The sequence below is a fragment of the Agrilus planipennis genome, unplaced genomic scaffold, assembly GCF_000699045.2.
Source record: "Agrilus planipennis isolate EAB-ADULT unplaced genomic scaffold, Apla_2.0 scaffold20, whole genome shotgun sequence".
Lineage (NCBI taxonomy): Eukaryota > Metazoa > Arthropoda > Insecta > Coleoptera > Buprestidae > Agrilus > Agrilus planipennis.
In genome coordinates this window covers 1,407,834-1,428,060 of record NW_020439516.1, presented here as the reverse complement: position 1 = coordinate 1,428,060, position 20,227 = coordinate 1,407,834, and the positions used below count along the sequence as shown (strand labels likewise).

General features: G+C 34.2%; 2 protein-coding genes across 3 annotated transcripts; one reads left to right on the top strand and one right to left on the bottom strand.

Moving 5' to 3' along the window:
* The first annotated feature begins 2,176 nt into the window (after positions 1–2,176).
* LOC112905903 lies at positions 2,177–4,144 on the top strand. Its single transcript, XM_025979253.1, has 3 exons — positions 2,177–2,280; positions 2,334–2,497; positions 3,918–4,144. The coding sequence occupies exons 1-3, from the start codon at positions 2,177–2,179 to the stop codon at positions 4,142–4,144; spliced, it is 495 nt and encodes a 164-aa protein (XP_025835038.1).
* A 765-nt stretch (positions 4,145–4,909) lies between these two features.
* LOC108743540 (multiple coagulation factor deficiency protein 2 homolog) lies at positions 4,910–9,388 on the bottom strand. 2 transcript variants are annotated; one of them, XM_025979248.1, is made up of 4 exons: positions 9,286–9,388; positions 5,701–5,930; positions 5,174–5,381; positions 4,910–5,110 (listed from the first exon to the last, which is right to left on the bottom strand). In XM_025979248.1, exons 2-4 carry the CDS (start codon positions 5,878–5,880, stop codon positions 4,950–4,952), a joined length of 549 nt encoding a protein of 182 aa, XP_025835033.1. In that variant the 5' UTR covers positions 5,881–5,930; positions 9,286–9,388; the 3' UTR covers positions 4,910–4,949. The 2 variants fall into 2 exon arrangements, with proteins under 2 accessions (XP_025835033.1, XP_025835034.1); XM_025979249.1 differs by having other exon boundaries at positions 5,701–5,913.
* Between the last annotated feature and the right edge of the window lie 10,839 nt (positions 9,389–20,227).

Here is a 20,227-nt window from a genome sequence, read left to right as displayed (position 1 = left end):
TGGTCTGGTCTGGGTCAAAGTGAAAGTAGAAATTCCGGTACGAAGCAAATCGACATTCTACAGGAGTCTTCTTCCTTTATTAACGGATTGTTTTACGATTTTCCGCTTCTACTGTTTATTTTTCTTTTCATAAACACAAGCATACATACATTTATACTTTCGTCTAGTCGTAGTTCACGACTTCCAACTTTTTACTTATGAACTAAATCAATGTTGAATCCTTTTTCTTCAAGAAAGCAATTTTCTACTTAAGTAGTGCAGTTCAATGAACCGTGTTAATAACTGCTGCAATTTGAAGTTGTAAATGCTTTCACCTTCAACTTTTGATTTCAATGATTTGAATGGAATGTTAATTATTGTATACCCATTATTTTAACAGTTGCAATAAATTACAAAACGTTGTCAACAATGAGAAATATAGACTATTTTTCGGCAGTATTTTCTTTAGTGTTTGTATAGAGTAGCTAATAATAAACCTCAAAACCGGAAGAGTAAACTACAATTTAGGAGCTGTTTGTCGAACGTAAGNGTACAGAATTTTAATTAAATATTTGACAAATTTTTGGGTATTTTATTTTCATAGTACCTACTTATCCGAGTCCCTTAAATTAACTTCAAAAAAATTTTAGAAATGGGACCTAAATGGGAAAATAGTATAGTACATTTATTGTTTATCTTTAGGAAACCAAGTAGACAAAATTAATTATTGAAGAATATGATAAATGTTCTTGGAAAACATTAAAATGGTATTAATATGTTTTTTTGCACAAATATGTTGAAGTAAACGGAGTTTCCACAACCCCTCGTGAATGCTACTACTACTAAACGAAAAATGATTTAGATGTATGTATTTCATACTTCTCACTAGCTAATTGTGAACTGCACATCATGAGCGTCTTGCGCGCTTTACGATGAAGCGGAAGTAGTAACTTCTTCCCTCCCCCCATACATGCGCAACGCATCGCTCATCCCTTTTTCTCAGTGACAAGAAGACGTACGTTTTGTGACCTTTGAGGTATTTAAATCATCGTTTTGTACGAAAATATTTATAACCTAACTTTAAATAGGAATGTCGTGATAATCCGTCCACCGAATTAAACTGAAATAAATTGCTCAAAAGCTGTTCAGCAGTTAAGCGATGGACCCACATCAATGGAAATATAGTTGGGACGAACAAAATTGTCAAATTCCCCAATAAATTATCCACGAGAATGGACGTATCTTCTTTCTTGCTTCCACTTGGGACTGTAGTCATTTGCTGCGTTTTGAACAGACCCTTGTTAAGTTAGGAAAAGCTTCACCAGGAGTACAGACAAAATGAAAAGAGAAACTCAATAATAGTAAGCGGTGCAGCAGTTAGAGGTTGCTTAGGTATGCAAAAGATCAGGGACGGCTTTATAACTGCATGGTTGGAAATTATCTTTAAACAAATTCTTAAATTCCTGAGAATGTTGAACTTTTTTTAAGGCTCGCAACGTACTCAAATTCTCCTTGTCTACATCCCATTCTATTACATATCAAATGGTATAATGTTATTCTTCTGTTGTCCGCTGCAATTCCTACCTGGCATCTCTTTTCTATGTTTACGATATTCCCTATAATGTCTGTCGTGAATAAAAATAGCAACCACTCTAGTCTTGTTAGTAAGTTGAAATAAGAAAGTAAATGTGATAATTTTATTGCGAACTATGTCAATTTTGAACATCCCGACTATATGTATCAAATCTTTAGCTTTTGTACGAATGATTATCCTCATTCGCAATGGTTTTTAAAAAATGAATTCCAATATGAAAAAAGAAACAGTAGAGAATTGAAATGTCGACACGTTGTGTTGCATGTTTTATTGCTTTATTCATTTCAATTTTCTGCATCCATCATCCACATGTCAAATAGTTATCTTTTGTGCCAGCTACTTCAACCAAAACGCTAACATTTTACTTTCGATTCTATTTTTCTTCTCTGAGACAAGGCAACTTAGTTTGTTCATATAGTGAAACGGTAAATAATAGATAATAATTCCATACAATTTCACAAAGACAATGAATGGGTGAATTTCGTTCCCCTAAGGTAACTGACAAGACATTATAAAGGGAGGAAAACGTATCCAAGAGTTATTCTTATTTGTATAAAGTTTCCAACAACAACAACAACAACAACAATAAGTGCTTAAATCAAAATGTTTATGGGGAAATGTATAGCAGTAGTATTTTTATTTGCTGGTGTTAATTTAGCTGTTGTGATATCTCCAGAAGAAAATTTGATTATGAGTAAACAGGAAAGGCAAGTAGCAATTAAAATGTAAAAATTAAATTTAACTAAGTTTTGGATTTTAGAGCTATTGATGCCAGAACTATGTTATCTACCTTTGTGGGAAATTTGATGTCTAGGAGTTATTCAAACGGGAATGGATCTCAAATTATTTCTGTGAATCTAACTAATTTATTGGTATTGATACTATTGAAAGCCCTAATTTTTGCGGCTGGTACATTAGGAGTTGGTGCTCTGAAAGATGACTACTATCATAGAAAAAGGGAAGAAGATCAGTCACTAATCACTAATGAAGNAAAATTTTATGAGCGTGGAATTATGCTACTACCAGAAAGATGGCAAAAGGTGTTGGACCAGAACGGTCAATATATAATTTAATAAAGTATTTGTTTATTATACGAAAACTGTCTTTCATTTCCACAAAAAAAAACGAAATGACTCCGAACAATCCAATATATTATTTTAACGGCAAAGTATATCAGTACATAGAAGAACGCAGTGTCTTCTGTTTTTGTTTTTTTTTTTACATAGCATAGTTTTTAATCTATACATCGAAAAAGGGATCAACATCGTTAAAGACAGTACAACTCTAGGGATAGATATGGAGGGGCAAAAGATTAGTATGGTTAGATTTGCAGATGATTTAGCAGTATTAACATCTCACAAGGATGAGTTAGAGATAGCTTTAAATAAAATGGAAGCGGTATTGACAAAACAGTACTGTATGAAAATAAATAAATGTAAAACAAAAATACTGGTATGCAAAGCAAGAAAAAGTAGGGAAAGAGCGAATAAATTAGAAGTGGCCGATTTTAGGTATCTAGGAAGTCAGATAAGTCAGAACGGAAGGAGTAGTAGGGATATAAAGCAAAGGATAGTGCAGGGTAGAGTCGCCTTCAGTAAAAAGTCACTTCTATGCCCGCGAACGATTAATTTGGAAATTCGAAAAAGATTGTTAAAGGTGTATGGTTTGGAGCGCAGCGCTGTACGGATTCAAAAAATGGACGGTGGGCGCGGCGGAAAAGAAAACGTTAGACGCGTTCGAAATGTGGTGTTAAGGCGAATGATGACGATAGCGTGGATAGGGAAGGTTAGAAATGAAGAAATATTAGAAGGAATAGGAGAACAAAGGAAGTCAATAAGAAATAGGCGAGATAGGTTGGTAGGATACTTTCTCAGGCATGAATGGCTAATCAGACACATATTAGAGGCTGAAACAGGAGTTAAGAGGAGTAGATGTAGACCTAGATTAAATTACTGTTCGCAAACAGTTAAGGATGTGGGCTGTTCTAGTTTTAGTGAAATGCGAAGATTACCTCAGGATAGAAAAGAGTAGAGATGCGTGTCCAATCAGTCTTAGGACTGACGACTTTATGATGATGATGAAAACACGTATGTTCACAAGCCACACGTTTTTGTCGCGGACGCTTCATCCGTACGACCAATCGTTCCGCAGTCTTTTTTAATGAAAGAAGAATGTCGAAACCTTTGTTTTGAAATACTATAATTCCGATTTACTGTATTAACCTTAGTGTCTCGAGCAACAAAATTTACTGCTAGTTTGATTCAAGGTTTCTTTTTGTTTATTAATATCTAGTATTAAAATAGCTTAAATATTATTATCCAATCTTTTTCTACCCAATTTTTAGGATCTCCTGGCAATAATGGTTGCCTCCAATATGTTGTTTGTCAAAATCCTCAATTCGCGATGAAATACAAAAATGCTGGCGATGCAATTTTACAAACAACGAAGATGTTAGACCTCAATGCCGATCCACGCTATGAATACATAATGGGGGAAGTACAAGAAGCGATAGAGTGGGGGGAAGCTAAGAAAGAGTGCAGTCGGTTTGAATGCAACCCTGAAAGACAATAACATCATTATTATAGAGATAATATTGATTATATGTTGTGTATTAATAAGTGTTGCAGATTAGATAATTAAATATACCTAGATTAAAAACGTTGAAAACCCAAAAGGCATATTTTAATTGTAAAAAATATTACAAACATGTCTAGGCATTGCCGCACAAATAAATCGCACGGTATTTTTTTTATTAAATTCTTCAACAAATTGACAGCTTAATATTTAATTTGTTTTTTAATACTGTTGTAACGCCTTTTGATACCTTTTCATTACTTACGGTACAATTTAGTTAACACTTCGATATGATCCCAGATGTACAGAAGTAATTATGATCCATCTTGCCGTATAAGTATTACGCTTCTGCGACATCTGTAGTCAAAGTTACTATACTACTAAGGCGCTCGCGTAGCTACTACCGAAATGGCTTCTACTCATAAAATCTACGTGGTACACAGAAATATTGTGTACTGGTAGATGACAACATAACAAAGAAATATTCTGTATTAATCTACAAACTTAATATAAAAGTAATTTAAAAATGAACCATTTTAATTAAAATTATGTCTAATTGTAAGACAATAAAACAAACATTGTCTGTGTCTGTGTAATGACACCAAATTTGTATGGATTAACTGGGTGGTTTTTAACGTAAACCAATAAATACACTTCAGCTGTTTTTGCAATATTATATATAAATGCGTTTATTTTAATTTAATTAAGAAAACTTTTAAAAAGTAAAACTAAAGAGCAAAGACATTTATTATTTATTACTATCAGCATACTGAATAACTTTATTATTTTTGCCCCTTAACTTTTATGTAGGAGCATTCTTTGCTGAGGATTGAGAATTAAGTGGTTTTATCTTAACAGAAGATTCTTGGTTTAAGTCCTTCTTACGTCCTTCCACATATTCAGGATAACTCAGATAACCGTCATTATCGGTATCGTCTTCTTTCAAAACTTTATCGATTAATTCTGAAACAAATCCAATGGAAATAATGAAATCAATTCAACAATAATTAGGATAAAAATATTCACCTACGTAATAGTTAAATTGATTGTTATCATCATTTTGATCTGCATTATTGTCATCATCGTGCGAAGTGTGATAAATTGCCTGGAGTATTTCTAATCCATCCAGTTTTGAGTTTTTATCAGTGTCATGAACTTGAAAATAGTAAAACTCGAGTTCTTCTTCACTCATTTGCGACAAATTTGGTTCATTGATTTCATTTTCGAGATGTTCCTGTAACAAGAAAACTCACTCAACAAAAGTGATGCCTACATGACAGTAATGGAAACACAACGTATTATTACCTATGAATAGTGCAGTCAATTTCGGAAGTCGAGGCCCCGAACTGAAATAAGACGATACAGCTGAAGAATTTAAAAAATGATAAAATATATTGGTGAAGAACAGATAGATTTGATAAGAGTGAGAGACAGAAACTTATGTTAGATGTGTGGCAAGATTTATGGAACAATAAAAAGAAGTAAACGTAAATGGGGAGTTCGCCTTCCTAAACTGACCCAAGCATATTCGTTGTAATTCTTGGTTTTCATACCTGTAAATGCTCAGTATCATGCAAGAGTTCTTCATCTTGGGTTAATTTAACTTCAGCTTCTCTTTTTGGCCTATAGTGACTATGATATTTAACTACTTTCGATCCACGGGGGTGGTGCGGTCCCCGCTCTTCCGATAAACTCATTACGTATAAAAATATTACCAGCATTGCACTTAACATTTTCTTGTATTGTTTACTAATTAATTTACTTATCTATAATCAAATTAAACCTAAAAGTAACGTACAAGTATTAACTTTCTTAAGCGAAATATTTGCATGTTTATAAATCAAATTGTAGACATTATTGTCTACATTGAAACATAAAAACAAAACAGAATTCTTGACGTATGGGTCATTGAAACAAAATCCAATTTAACTTAACCGAACCTACCGTAGGTACCTCAAGTTATTGAATAATAATAATAATAATAAGTTCTAATGCTTTTCACAATTTTTATGGCTTTTTTTACTGTAGGAAGAAGCACCAGTCGGAGGATTTTACTATATCTCTTTGCAGGGAAAAAGATTGATTAATTATGATAATTATCGATTGTTAATAAATAGAAAATGACCATTTGTCAAGTTCTTTGAAACTTTGGATACTGGTAGTTCTCGACGTGTAGATCAGCAATGAACTCTGCAAAGTGTAGTACACACCTGAACATGATAGCATACTTATGAGGAATGTCCGAAACCATGATAAATCCATAATTTGCAATACATCAACATATGTATATATGTAAGTATGATACGTATAATTATACCTTGGAAGTCCTTAAGGAAGGAATCTAATTATAAGGGAACATATACCTCAAAAACCTTTAAAGTCTTTACTACTTAGCGTCCATTGAAGGCTTTTGATCTACACGTCGAGAATTACCAGAATCCAAACAATTTTCCATAAGGATCTTTGATTAAAGTAACAGAAGCTTGGTATCTTCGGAAACGCTGGATACAATTTTTTAACTTTCATTCTATGAAAATGGCAGACAGTNTACTTAGCGTCCATTGAAGGCTTTTGATCTACACGTCGAGAATTACCAGAATCCAAACAATTTTCCATAAGGATCTTTGATTAAAGTAACAGAAGCTTGGTATCTTCGGAAACGCTGGATACAATTTTTTAACTTTCATTCTATGAAAATGGCAGACAGTATAAAGTTAGTGAGAATAAATGTATGTAGATAAAATATTGAAAATCTTCTATCATTTCATGAGACACTTTCAGGTTGTCTTGTATGTAAAAATTTCCTTGCTCCATTGACGAAACCCGTTCTAGTCTTATCAGCATTATGCAAATGTTTCGATTCCCGATATGAAAAGACATCGGCTCCATTCAAACAGAACCCACAGTTAAGACAATAACAGTGTTCCGCAACTATTATCATCCCCTATTATCTGACGCCCTACAAGTCCTCACTTGGGGATGCGACTACACGAACACACATCTACACAACACGATCAACCTTATGTACATACATACATTTACCCCAATACGTTTTTATTGAATCTTATTGAAATCGAAGTGTTGACAGCGGATCACTAATGACAGGCTAATGAAGGGGCTTTTCTCGGGTTCGAGGGGGAGTGATAACATCTCGAATTGCACTGGGATTTTGTAGAAGTACAGGTCGTCCCAAATATGAACGTTAAAGGTCAACAATAAATAGAAATATCGAAACGATTATCTCAATTTTAGAACTGCGTTGTTAATATACCGAGATACAGGGTGATTGTTATTAGGACTGAGCGATTACATGTTATTCGATTTAACAATCGATAATTGATTGTAAGAAAATCACCGATGCCGTATTGTGGGAATATTGTTATAATTTTGAAATTTTGTCTACAATTGGGACAATCAAAATTGGCAGAGTCCTCAATAAATTATCTGTGAAAATGGACGCATCTTCGTTCTTGTTTCCACTTGGATTTGTATGCATTTGCTGCGTTTTGAACACACCAGGAGGTCAAAGAGAGTCATAGGCCCCGGGCGGCACAAATGTAGGAGCGGCAAAAATATTTTTTTAGGTATTAGATAGAATAAGGTCTGCCTCGCAGTAATGTTACGTTTCCCAATTTCTTGGTATTTGTATCATAATTTTTAATAATTTGTACTATGATAATCAGGATCGTAATGATATAATCTATTTGAAAAATTGAAACTTTTACAATTCTTTACAAATGCTGAGATGAATCCTCAAAGTCCGCTTGCTATTCTGAATTATGTATTTAAATGAAGTACATAAGTTATGTGAGACCTTTGCAATCCCACATGCTTAATTTTACGTTTGTTCCTTATTAAGTATGATAAGTAGACATATTTTGAATTGAAATTTATTATTTTGCTGTAATTTACGAATCTTGTATCGTATGGAAAAAAGCACAAAATGTAAGTCTTTCTGTACACCTTCTCACTGCAACTCCGACCAAATTAAATAAAAGATATTAATATTGGAAATAGGAAGAGCGGTAAATTTAGGTTTCGCCCCGGGTGGTAGAAATTCACGCTAAGCCACTGGAACACGCCCTCGTTAAGTTAGAAAATGCTTCATAAGTAGTAAAAATAAAGTGAAAAGAGATAACCGTATGCAATGGTTAGAGGTTACTTAGATACTTAAAAAACATAAACAGTGTCTTTGTTTTTCTAAATTCCAAAGAATCTTGAATATTCTTTAAAGTTCGATGCTGGGCAACATGCTCAAATTCCCCTTGTCTGCATCTCACTCTGTTGCACATCAATTTATTAGTGTCCGCTGCAATTCCTACCTGACATCTCTTTCTTATGTTTACGATTTTATATATTACGTGAATAAAAGTAGCAACCATTCTAGTCTAGTTATTAAGTTAAAAGAAGAAAGTAAATGCGAAAGTTTTATTTCGGATTATACCAATGTTGAACTATAGAATCTAATTATATTTCCTTATAAAGTCTAAACGAGTTTGTGAATGTGCTCTTTGACTTTAGAGGCGAAAATCAATTCGAGCTTGGGTCCTCCTGTATATATTTTTTAAACAATCTGGTATAGTGTTGGCTACAAGTGCATCGCGGCTGGTACAAAGAGAAAGAGTACCACGGAGGGTGATGAGGGGTGACACCCACCGAGAGGTCGCTACTCTGTAATTAGCGATAACCAGGGAACAGTTGACAGTTGTTGCAAGAACGCCAAGGGATAAATATGTACCATAGTCATTGTTAGTTTTTGTCTCTGTGATTATAATTTTATATGATGACATCTGTACACTTACCACTAGAAAGTTTTGTAGAATAAGTGTTAAATAATTTACAAAACAATTTTGAAAGCCCGAGTGACCGAATAATTTATTTAAATAATTGCATTCCCNCACTAGAAAGTTTTGTAGAATAAAAGTGTTAAATAATCTACAAAACAATTTTGAAAGCCCGAGTGACCCAATAATGTTTTTAAATAATTGCATTCCCACACAGCAAAAAATTGGAGTAAATTAGAAAAACCGATTTTACTTGATTACCTTAATTCAAAAAAAATTCAAAGATTGGTAGCCATAACCATAAATATTTACGTATATATTTGATGTATGTTAAAAAAAAATTTGTGTACTTACCTATCAAAAATTTACCTAGTCATTATTTAAGAAATATTTTAACACTTGGGTACTGATAGATAAATTTTATCTAACAGTTGCTGTTACATCTCTTCAACCACCAGCACAGCTCACGTTTTCTTTATGTGCGTCGATTTTCCGGCTATGCGCGCGCTTACCGATTTCCTCAGTTTTTCCGACCCGGAAAAACAGTTTGCTACGCCTCGATTTCACCCACGTTCCAGTAGATGGAACAACAATGCTAGCAAGTGCCAAGATCTGAGGACAGTCAAGCGGAATCAACCGAATTATCACATTATTCTTTCTGATACTTTCACTAAATGCATTTGCTGATAAATAAGGTAGAAAATTGTTGGATATTAAATAACGTCAATCTTTCAAGCCGACACTGTTTTCTTTTACGTTTTTTTTTTCTAAGAAACGGAAGATGGTTTCGTAACTTCTCCTAAAAGCTTAAAAGCTCCAATAAAAACTATTTTTTAATGGATTTATTATTATGGAGATGATGTTTATATTTTGTCAATAAAATACATCCCTAAAACTAGTTATTCCACAGCAACGTTAGTTTGTTTTTGCAGTTAACCAGATGTTTTTGTACTAGTACTACTCAATAGCTTAATGAATGAACAAGGTGTTCAATTCTAAATTTGTCTAATTAAATCCATTCAGGTTCTGATGACACTGATATGTATTTCGTCAAATGGATAGATTATGTATTATTGTGATAGAAAGAAACGGGCAAAAAGTCGTAAATGAAAATGAAGCTTTTCCAACAACGCAAAAATGTTCCCGCGAGCTTTCCCGTATAGGTGTTTCGCTGTAGCGTGCTTTGTGCTATGTATGTGGTAAGCCGCTGCCGGCAGCTGTGTGCAGCAATTTTAAAAGCGCCCCATCGCAAAACTGCGTGCGGTGCGTTGCCATGGAGACCGCACATTGCCTCCAGCATCAGCTTATTGATCATCCGGTGTCTAAACAGTACGTTGGGCTCAAAACAACGGCACGTTTAAAAGATGGACAAGCTTTCAAAGTGCAACCTACAAATTTATTGGCTCTTCATTTCATAAAGTAGAAATGACTACTATGTACCAACGTGGATAAAAAATGTACCAGGGAAGACCTACCAGCTCAGAACTTACCAATTTGTATTGCTAATGTTTCTCATTTATAGGTACTGCTTTATTTTTTGTTTAGAAAAACTATTACGTAAAACAGGGGCGGGGGAATAGATTCAGCTCATGTGTCACATTTTGGTAGTGGGGGGGGGGGTTAATATGGTACACCAAAAATGAAATTCAATGTACCTACAAAAATGAACAATTTAGAGTTACAAAAATTTTTTTTCGCGAAAATTTTCTTCCATCGACTTATTAAGATCGATTCCATCATGATATACAGGCTATATCTTGAAAATTTTCACTTTCTTAATGATTTTCGTCTATGTTTTCTTATAATATATTTAACATAGCAATATGACTCTTGACCCAGTGTTGTTTAAAGATAAGACGTTTTAGTCTAAAGAACCTTCGTTCCTTGGTGAACGAAGAACCAGGAATCTTCATAAGAAGCCGAACGAATTGAGAAAATTCGGGTATATCTAACAACAATACCGTTGATAGAAAGGATTAGAAATGGTAGAAACTGTAAGAGAATAGAGGACGCTGTGGAATTTGATAAGAAATAGGCTAATTAGAGACATATTTATGCATGAAAAAAATGCATTATATTCTTTGGATATTCACGACCGCTGCTTCTATTAAAAGTTCATTACCTGATGGACAGTTTTACCATGGACATATGGAAAAAAACTTTTCCTAGTATCCCAACTTTATAAATTACCCCAGTGCTTTATTGAATTTTATTGGCTGTTATCAAACGTTAATGTTTTGATCATAAATTATTCGAAATTACCAGACGCGGATCATGATTTCGATCTCAGCAACGCGCCAAATAGGCGAGCAGAGATAGTGTTTCGCCATCTAGTGGACATTTAATAGGTAATAACTTAATAAATGTTCTTATTGTGGCAAGTTTATTTCTTACTGGATAAACACATTTTTGTCGCTTCATATATTCAATTCAGTAACCCAGGAAATAATGTTCCAATGGGATCATATAAGTTTCTATGTTCCCAGCATTTATTTATCTGCGGGATATCCAAAAAGAGTATTAGATTAAACAACAAAAAAAATAAGATTTAATCGCACTGGACTAGGAGACTTTTCTTAACTCCTTTTTAATATGTCCTTTTTTATTATTAATCTAAACCATCAACTTTTAATGTTTCTCACTTCAAATTTCGCGTAATGAGCGCCGTTTCACGTTATTATACCGAGAAAATTACATTTTTATTGCCTGGTAGAGGCATCATCGCTCGCTCATTTTCGTCCTGTCGCCGCGTCGAACTTTCAAGCGTCTCCGTCGCGACGGACGTCATCTTTGGAAATTGTTTCTACAGATAACAGGCTGAGGCGTCGAGCTGCTCTTCCATTAAAAACTTATTATACGACGTACACTCACTCTCTCTCCTTTTCTCCATATTTCTATTTATTTATTTATTTATTTATGCCCAAAATATCAGAGTAGAGGTTACATTTTAAAGAGACTCTTTTTTATTCGTTTATTTAAAGACTAACCTATTATTAATTAAATATAGTTTTCATCGGCATTGAAACAAATAAAAATAAATTAAAAATGCTAGTATGTATGTTTACATATAAGGGAGATGAAAGTAGGGTTAGAGTCAATATAAAAACTGGCGATAAAAAAATTAGAAGAGGAAGCTGTTGATTTCCGATATTCAGGTATATCATAAGTTAGTTTGGGTGTTCGTAAAGTCTGCCCATTTTAACATGGCAGCTGAAGCAATAAAGCTTTGGAGAGATTTGTTGTCGCCTTTGGTGAATAATGTGGTCACTTGGTAGCACTTTTATTGCTTTAGCGGCCATTTTAAAATAGATAGACCATAAGAACGTAGGGTCGATCGCCTCTTACAGCATTTGAGACATAAAGGATTAGACTGATAGAGTTGGCCTCTACTATATGAAAGTTGATCATAATGATATCTGGTACAAAAAAACACTTTTTGAAAGCTTTCACTTAATTTTTATTAAATTCTTAATAAGTTTCGACCTACAAGATCATCTTCAGATGAAGGATTAATCCTTGTAGGTCGAAACTTGTTAAAAATTTAATAAAAATTAAGTGAAAGTTTTCAAAAAGTGTGTTTTTTACCAAATATCATAAAGGATTAATTTAGAAACACATAGGAGTAAATGGGGGCAGCAAAAGACCCTGATTTGATTATTTTTCAGAAATAATTAAGGATGTAAAATGTTCCAGCTTTACAAAATACAAAGGTTAGTTAAGACTGGGACAGAGTGTAGCCACGTGTCTTCAGACTAACGACGCCAAGATGTAAAATCGCACATTTTAGACAGCTAATATAAATGAAGAAGTGGTTTAAGTAAATCTATTGAAATAAAAATCATAAACATGAAGGAATTGGGGAGATACAAGTGGAATAGTAGAGAATACCTTCTGAAACATTAAGGACTAGTTGGAGACACATTTAGAGACTGAAACACAAGTAAATATTAAAAACAGAGAAAGATCTACATTTAATTATTATAAATACTAATTACAGCTGCGGGAGATTTTTGCATTGATTCACTAGGATATTAAAGGGTGCGTGTCAAATCAGTCTTTAGATTGGTTACCTTGTGATGAATAATAATTGAACTATAAGATACTGATCCACAAGTAGTCTTGCAATCTCAACATGCATCATGAATCTAGATTGCCACCATTATATATAGTAGAACTTGGTTATGGTGTTACCCTATATTGGGGATAGATGACATTTTGACGTAATAATCGAAAGTCGTTATTAGTAGAAACTTGAACGTTACGAATTTACAAGAGAAACCGAACAATTTCGGCAACAAATGTTTTAATTCTAACGTCTGAGAGATGGTAGGTAATGACAATAAATACCCGCAAAGGCAATTGGGGATTAGCAATTTTTTATTTTGCCGATCGATATGGCGACGGATGAAAGTACTGTCAAAGGGTTCGTAACAATAAAAATATGACGTAATATCCAGGTATGTTGTCATTATTTCTGAGATTTTCAACTAAACTTACAGGACTATTAAAAGCTGACGTTACATCAGAGTTGGCGATATAATTGATGTTGTTATAACCAATTTCAGCCATACTTCTACTAAAAAAGGAGTGTTTACAAACGATTTTCACTCTATAAGGATTAAAGGTTGCTAGAATTTGGTTACGATATTGTATCGAGCACGAGTGTGTTTGTGTGCGATCGGGCACACGTGTGCGTGAACGGCTTATCGCGGGCGCCTTTCTTCATGTGCTCGGTATTTATAAATGTGTGTGTCGTACCTGCGTTCTGGGAAAGCAGTTAAACAGTTCAAAGAAAAAATAAACTATCCGGATGTTTCCAGAAGGTTCCCGAAAGTAAACAAAAGAGTATTTAAAGGAAGAGACGATCGCCGAGAGAAGAAATAAATTGACCGTTGCAGAAGTGAATCCAGAAATAAATTGACAGTGATAGCAGTGAAATAAACAGTACAGTGAATAGTGATATATCAACAGTAGTGTAAATAAATAGAATAATTCATAACCTAAGTTTAGTAATAATTTAATAGTGTTTTTAAGTTCTTTAGTAATTAGTGTAAATAAATAGTTTTTGCCGTTATCAGTCTTAGAAGTTAATTTTGTTNATCGATAAGGGCTTATGATAACAACTGCTTATCTCGTTCCTAACAGGAGGGTACCTGCAATAACACAAAAGTTGAATAAAGTAATTCTTGCGTGAAGAATAAGAGTATAAAGCTTTACAACAGATAGACGCTGCTTTCTACAACATATTTTATTTGATAGCAACTATAGAATAAACTTTCACCCTCTGGAGTCCTTTTGTATAACGTAACAAAATTGTTGGATTAACACGTCTAATTTTAATGTTATCAGTGTGTTGTTTTGCTGCAGATATACAAGGGTCGGGCATTGTGTATCTTTCGACAAAACGAGCACAGTTATTAAAGGTAATGAGTGATCTATTAATTATTGCGTACGTGTAGAATAAATTAATTTCCTAGAGGACATTCTCTACGTTGTAGCTAGACACTAGCATGCCGTGTCTCTTGTCAGTCTATCAATTAGGTATTATTTATATGACCCACATTGTTGAAGGTATATGTACCATTGAAATTCTAGAACGAACGAAAAGTTGCTAATAACTGATAGGACTAGATATGTTCGGTATAAGTACTGATATTTTCATCTTATATTTAATCAGGTGATGTAGGTAAGGAGCCTCTTCACCTATTTTCTCGATGGTATCGTCATTTGCTTCTGACCCAAAATAAATGTAATTTTGCAAAAAAAGTATATAAAATGATAGCATCTGTTTAGAGTGCGTTTAAATGTTTTCAATGATCCTTCTTATGACCTTACTTAAGGTAGTAAGTGCGCAAGTGAAGAGTTAAGCGTGTAGCTGCCTCTTCTCTGCCACCACAAACGGTAACATCAGCAGCATTACGCTCCTCATTCGTATCCGAATATGGAAGAGATCGAAGCAACCCTATCGGTGTACTATATCTGCATGCTTATTGTACGCGTACGTTTATTGTTTATATATTTGCAGTATAGGTAGGGTGATACTCATTAGTATGCCTACGTTTAACTCGAAATATTCATATTGTTCAACGCATTCCATGGCATGCATGCTGAAGAGAATGTAGAAAGTGCTATTTTCCTATATTCCCTGTTTTTTTTTTAACTGTAGGTTTAGTAGTTTCGAAACTAAGAGGAGTTTACATATTTCCGTAATATGCAGTATTAATTTGAAATCATTTTTTCGATTTTTTATTTACCCACTACAAACTACCTCAAATTAATGAGGGAGGGAGGTAGTTTGTAGTGGGTAAATAAAAAATCGAAAATATGATTTCAAAATAATGTTGCATAGTAATCCACTATTAAGTAACTAACAATGTCATAGGATTTCATATATTTACATATATCAATTAATTTTTAAATAATTTAAGTCTTCCATGATTTAATACTGTTTATCTTATCAGATTTTCGAGCATGTTGGAGTCGGTTCAGTATCTGGCATTAATATCTAATATCCCAGACTAAAGAGATGCGGATAGCCAAAACACTAGGTGTATAGCGTGAGCAGTAACTTCAGATGGACCAGGTACTAGCTAAAGATTCGTAAAAGTGACTCACTCGTTACACTCATCAAAGAGAACCCCAAGATAGCCCAACCGGTATAAGCATCAAAGGTCAAAGGAAGGTGGCGATCCTAAGAACCCGAGATGACTTACCAGTACCAGAGTGCAAGTAATCCTACTGGGAGGGGAATTCGTCCTTCGAATATCCAGTCAGTACTGGTACCACGGGATGTTGGAGGTCCCAGATGTGTAATCTTCTTGCCTCTCCGACAATTTGAGGTTATATTCGTAGTTGCAGTAGTTACATCCCGTATACTGGGGAAGAGGAGTAGGAACTCAATGAATAAGTGGCGTATGTATCCGTTCGGGTACCAAATCTTCTAATCCTGTTAAGAATTACTTAGGTATCTGCCCACACCAGAAGGTTCTAAGGAGTCTTCATCAGATCGCTCATCTTCTTCGGATAACTTCGTCCACCGTACGTTGACGAAACGTCTCACTTACCACGTTAATAAAATTTCGACATAAATAAAATTTTCATTTGAAAAGCTACGATCGAGAAAGATATAAAGCACACCAATGTAACTGGGTGAAATGCAGTTCTCACTGACCACTGGGTGTGGAGGATAGCGGCTTGGATTTTCAAGGTATAGTGGGCAGAGTTGCCTCACGTGGCCAGCGGAATAAAATGCAGAAAGCCGCGACGCACTCGAACAGACCCAGAGAATTCATATGGTCTACTGGTTTACTACTCATTACTAATATATATAAAATTATTATATCAATAATTAGGCCTCAAAATACATAAATATCTTATTTCTTTTTGGCAATTTTACATCTTTGCAGAGGGTGCCTATATATCACCCACCCCTATTTTATAACCAATTTTTGAGAGATTTATGAAAGGAAAGAAGACGTTGACAATTCCATTTCGACGGAGCTTACCTTAACAACCCCTTTTAGTATCCGCACTCCAGAATATGTTCCCTTAACATGTCACATCGCGTTTAACATTTTCTTATCTCGTATTGATTACTCGAGACGAATATCTACCCCCGTTAGTGCTGTCGCCGCTGTTGGCGCTTGTATTGCTGTTGGGACTTTCTTCTACAACCCCCCCGCGTTCGCGACCGCCCGCCCTTCCATCACGAGATGCTCTCCCTCGCGTCGTCGGAGGAATCATCTCTGATGATGATACACCGCGAGCCAATCAGAAATTGTTTTTTAATGCAACCTGCGTATGAGGATAATTTGCAGAAAATTGCTGCACGACGGGGCAGCCTACCTCCATTATTTTGTATAGAAATTCGTGATTAAAATTGTAATAGTGATATACGCGAAAATCGGCTTCTGTGATGAGAACAATTTGACTGAATTATCTGAAGAAAATTATCGTATTGGGATCCGTCAAATGGGCATACACCATCTGGTGGCAAAATTTATAACTCGAATGAGGGAAAAATTTACATAGGAACTGTGCACGCAAATTGTAAAATTGTTTATTAAAATAATAAAACACGTTAAAAAAGTAAAAATTTTTTTGATGATGGAGTCGACGAAGTTTTCTTCTAAAGTTAAATCAAATAAAAAGTTAATATGTTCAGTGAAAAGCTGCAATAGCACTTCAGACATAGATCTTCACTCTTCACCTACATTAACTACTTTCCAATAAAAACTAACCGTTTTATATATGTAAAAAATATATTCGGAAAATTAGAGAAAAAAGTAAACTAATAGAAGCTTGGATGAAAGCAGTAGGTATCAAAGAAGTGAATTCCGGAATAAAAATTTGTTCACGTCATTTTAATGCACATGATTATATTTCAGCAAGTATTTACCATCAGCCATAACCTTAATATTTAAAACTAGAATCATACTAAAATTATAAAGTGAGAAATTATTTATTCCTGTGTAATTGATTTAACACAATTCTAATGATACGATATAAGTATTTTGAGGTTAAGAACCTACCTGCTGCAATACAACAAAGTTGCAATAATGTGTTTGCAACGTTCTCTTAAATCGGCTTTGCACGTGCAAGTCATTGATATGATATTGCTTAAATCACCCAGAATCACCTCACCAATTATATAACGTGAATAACTTTTTAAATCCGAAGTTTGTAAAAAGTAGGCAGTAAACTTGACGAAATTTGAAGGCTAGCTTCCGGATTTGTTATATCCGAATTTTATAATGTGGTTGGCATTAAAAACACGCTCACCTTCAACTAAATTTCCTTTCCGAGGTTTTGTGTCAGCCCAATCACATATTGTGTCAATACTTATCATTTTATCGTAATTTAGGAACTTGGAAATTGCACGGTACACTATAGGCACTACGATAAATTTTCCCTAATCGGCGCCATGTTTTTAGGCTCCTCCCATTTGACGGATCCCAATAGTGCACAAAACACTCAATAGCCAATGGAATTGATACAGAATGCTCACAAAACTTTAAATAATTATGTAACATAGTGAATCGAACGACAAATATTCTAATCTGTTAGCTAACAAACAAAACAAGAGCCTATTATATACGCATGAGATATACTATTAAATAAATCAGTATTTTTGGATTTTTTTTCTAATATTTCTTGCAGTTGATTATTATTAGTTTCTTTTAATTAGGTAAAGTTAGGTTAGGTTACCTCTTGTTAAGTACCTTTACTTTAGGGCAAATATTGTACAATGACTTGAATAAGTGGCCCACACGAGACAGGATTATTTTCAATAGTTTCGATCATAGGAGAAACCTAAAAATACCAGCTTTTGTATCTAATTTCTCTCATAATTTCCTTGTTTATATTTATATAATTAAGTTTTGGAATTTTTGTTTTGTATCTATATTATTTTCTCTGTGTTAAATGACGGCAAATAAAAAGCAATAAGTGGAAAAAAGAAATATCCACTGCGTGTGAAATACAGTTCATCGTTTAGAAATCCATTTCATGTAAAGGGAAATCGTTATTCGTGGGGTCAGCGCTTTTTTCTGCTTTTTTTTATCCTGTCCTGTTTCCGAACTGTTATTCCGAAATGCCCAGCGAAAATGCATCCGGTGAGGACGCGTTAGAGGGAAAATCAAATTTATTTTTCAATCATCTCAGACTGATTGCTACTGTTCGTGAAAGAGGATGGCGAATGTCGAACCGCTTGTTGGTTTCTTTGTCGGTTTGAGTAGATAGTACCTTATACTAGTCATGTATACCTATGTAACGTTATATTTCAATAAGTACTTCTTTGCTCTTCAATTAATGATTTATAAACAAAAAAAAAGTAAGCCCGCACTACTTTACTGATGATACGACTAATATGCGAAACGTTAGAGATGAGTTTAACTATATAAGTAACTTCAATTGAAGAGTTACATACTTTTAAGACCATATGGCTACCGTTTTTTGATATGCAGACATTTCACCCTTACCGCTAACTCCCCTGAATACAATTAAATTTGATACTTTGAATTTACTTTATCCATATCTACATGTATGTATAAATTTACACGAGGGTGGGCACATTTGAATTATTTATCTATCAAAAATCCATTATAGTATTCTAACGTTACGGCTTATTTAAAATATACGTATGTGATACATCTACGGTATGATAACATTGTTATTTAAATTTCCATTTTTCATTATACAACCACTAAATTCTCGATGGCATTAAAAGATACCGTAATATCTACCAGTAGAAAAAATATAAAGCAATAAAAGCAAAAATCAAAATCTTTGATAGATGAACTCGGACTGAGTCTAATTTTAACACTGACTAACAATTTATTATTTGATCTCTTCTCTGGACGCTTTTATTAGTTTCTATTTTGATAATAATAATACTTGAGGGTTGAAAGATTGGATTGTAGTTATGCCAAAGTATTATACACAAAATTATACATCTAGGGAATTGAGAAATTGTTTTGGTACATCTGTATATTTGTAGATGGCGCATAAAATAATACATTAGAGAAATATTGTTAAGAAGTCAAGATGGATGACAATTGCAAGATATTTAACATAAATCAGGTGTGTAAAGCTTGATCACTTGAAGTGTGCATATAATAAATATTATCACAATAAGAAATAGTGGAATAGTGTTATTGGTCGCAAAATTACGTCGTATTAAATAACAAAAAGGCATCAAAAGTCGTACAACAGTGATAAAACTCGTATATTAAATAAGTCGTTAATCTGTCGAAAGATTTTAAGGAAAAAGGACAAACCTACTGGTTCTCTATTAAATTAATATAAAAGTAAAATTTCTGCTGCAGTTAATTTAGTTTAATTTTAGAAAATATTTAAAAGGCAGTTTTTATAATATTTATACGAGAAAGAAAAAAAGCAAAAACATCTTGTTCGTGCTCTTTACAAATGGCATATGCAAGAATATTTAGGACGGTAATTGGCCACTACGGTACACACTGGCGTCGCGACGCGGCATGCCGTCGTTCTGCTAAAAGCTCGCACACAGGTTTTGCACGTTGAAACATCGACCGACGGCGCCGCTAACATAGACGCTGCGGCCTGAAACCGTTTCCACCTTTATACATTTTTAAAAAGCTTGTATAAAAAACTCCGCTGCTAATGCATCAGACGTGGTACCACGTTTACAAAGTACCTACGATATACGCGGATATGCGAAGCACAGTGGTATATGTAATAACTTTAGTAAATACTATAAAATACTTGGAAGTGGTCTGTATTATGTCGAAACTGCAAGACGCGAATCGCGATTTCGATA

What these genes read in the sequence shown, in the direction of transcription:
- LOC112905903 (XM_025979253.1), top strand. Translation starts at nt 2,177, where the DNA reads ATGTTTATGGGGAAATGTATAGCAGTAGTATTTTTATTTGCTGGTGTT. An exon ending in ATTATGAGTAAACAGGAAAG is followed by an intron (nt 2,281 to 2,333) that starts GCAAGTAGCAAT and finishes TTTGGATTTTAG; the next exon opens with AGCTATTGATGCCAGAACTA. An exon ending in GGCTGGTACATTAGGAGTTG is followed by an intron (nt 2,498 to 3,917) that starts GTGCTCTGAAAG and finishes CCCAATTTTTAG; the next exon opens with GATCTCCTGGCAATAATGGT.
- LOC108743540 (XM_025979248.1), bottom strand. Translation starts at nt 5,880, where the DNA reads ATGTTAAGTGCAATGCTGGTAATATTTTTATACGTAATGAGTTTATCG. An exon ending in ATGATACTGAGCATTTACAG is followed by an intron (nt 5,382 to 5,700) that starts GTATGAAAACCA and finishes TTCTTGTTACAG; the next exon opens with GAACATCTCGAAAATGAAAT. An exon ending in TCAATTTAACTATTACGTAG is followed by an intron (nt 5,111 to 5,173) that starts GTGAATATTTTT and finishes GATTTGTTTCAG; the next exon opens with AATTAATCGATAAAGTTTTG.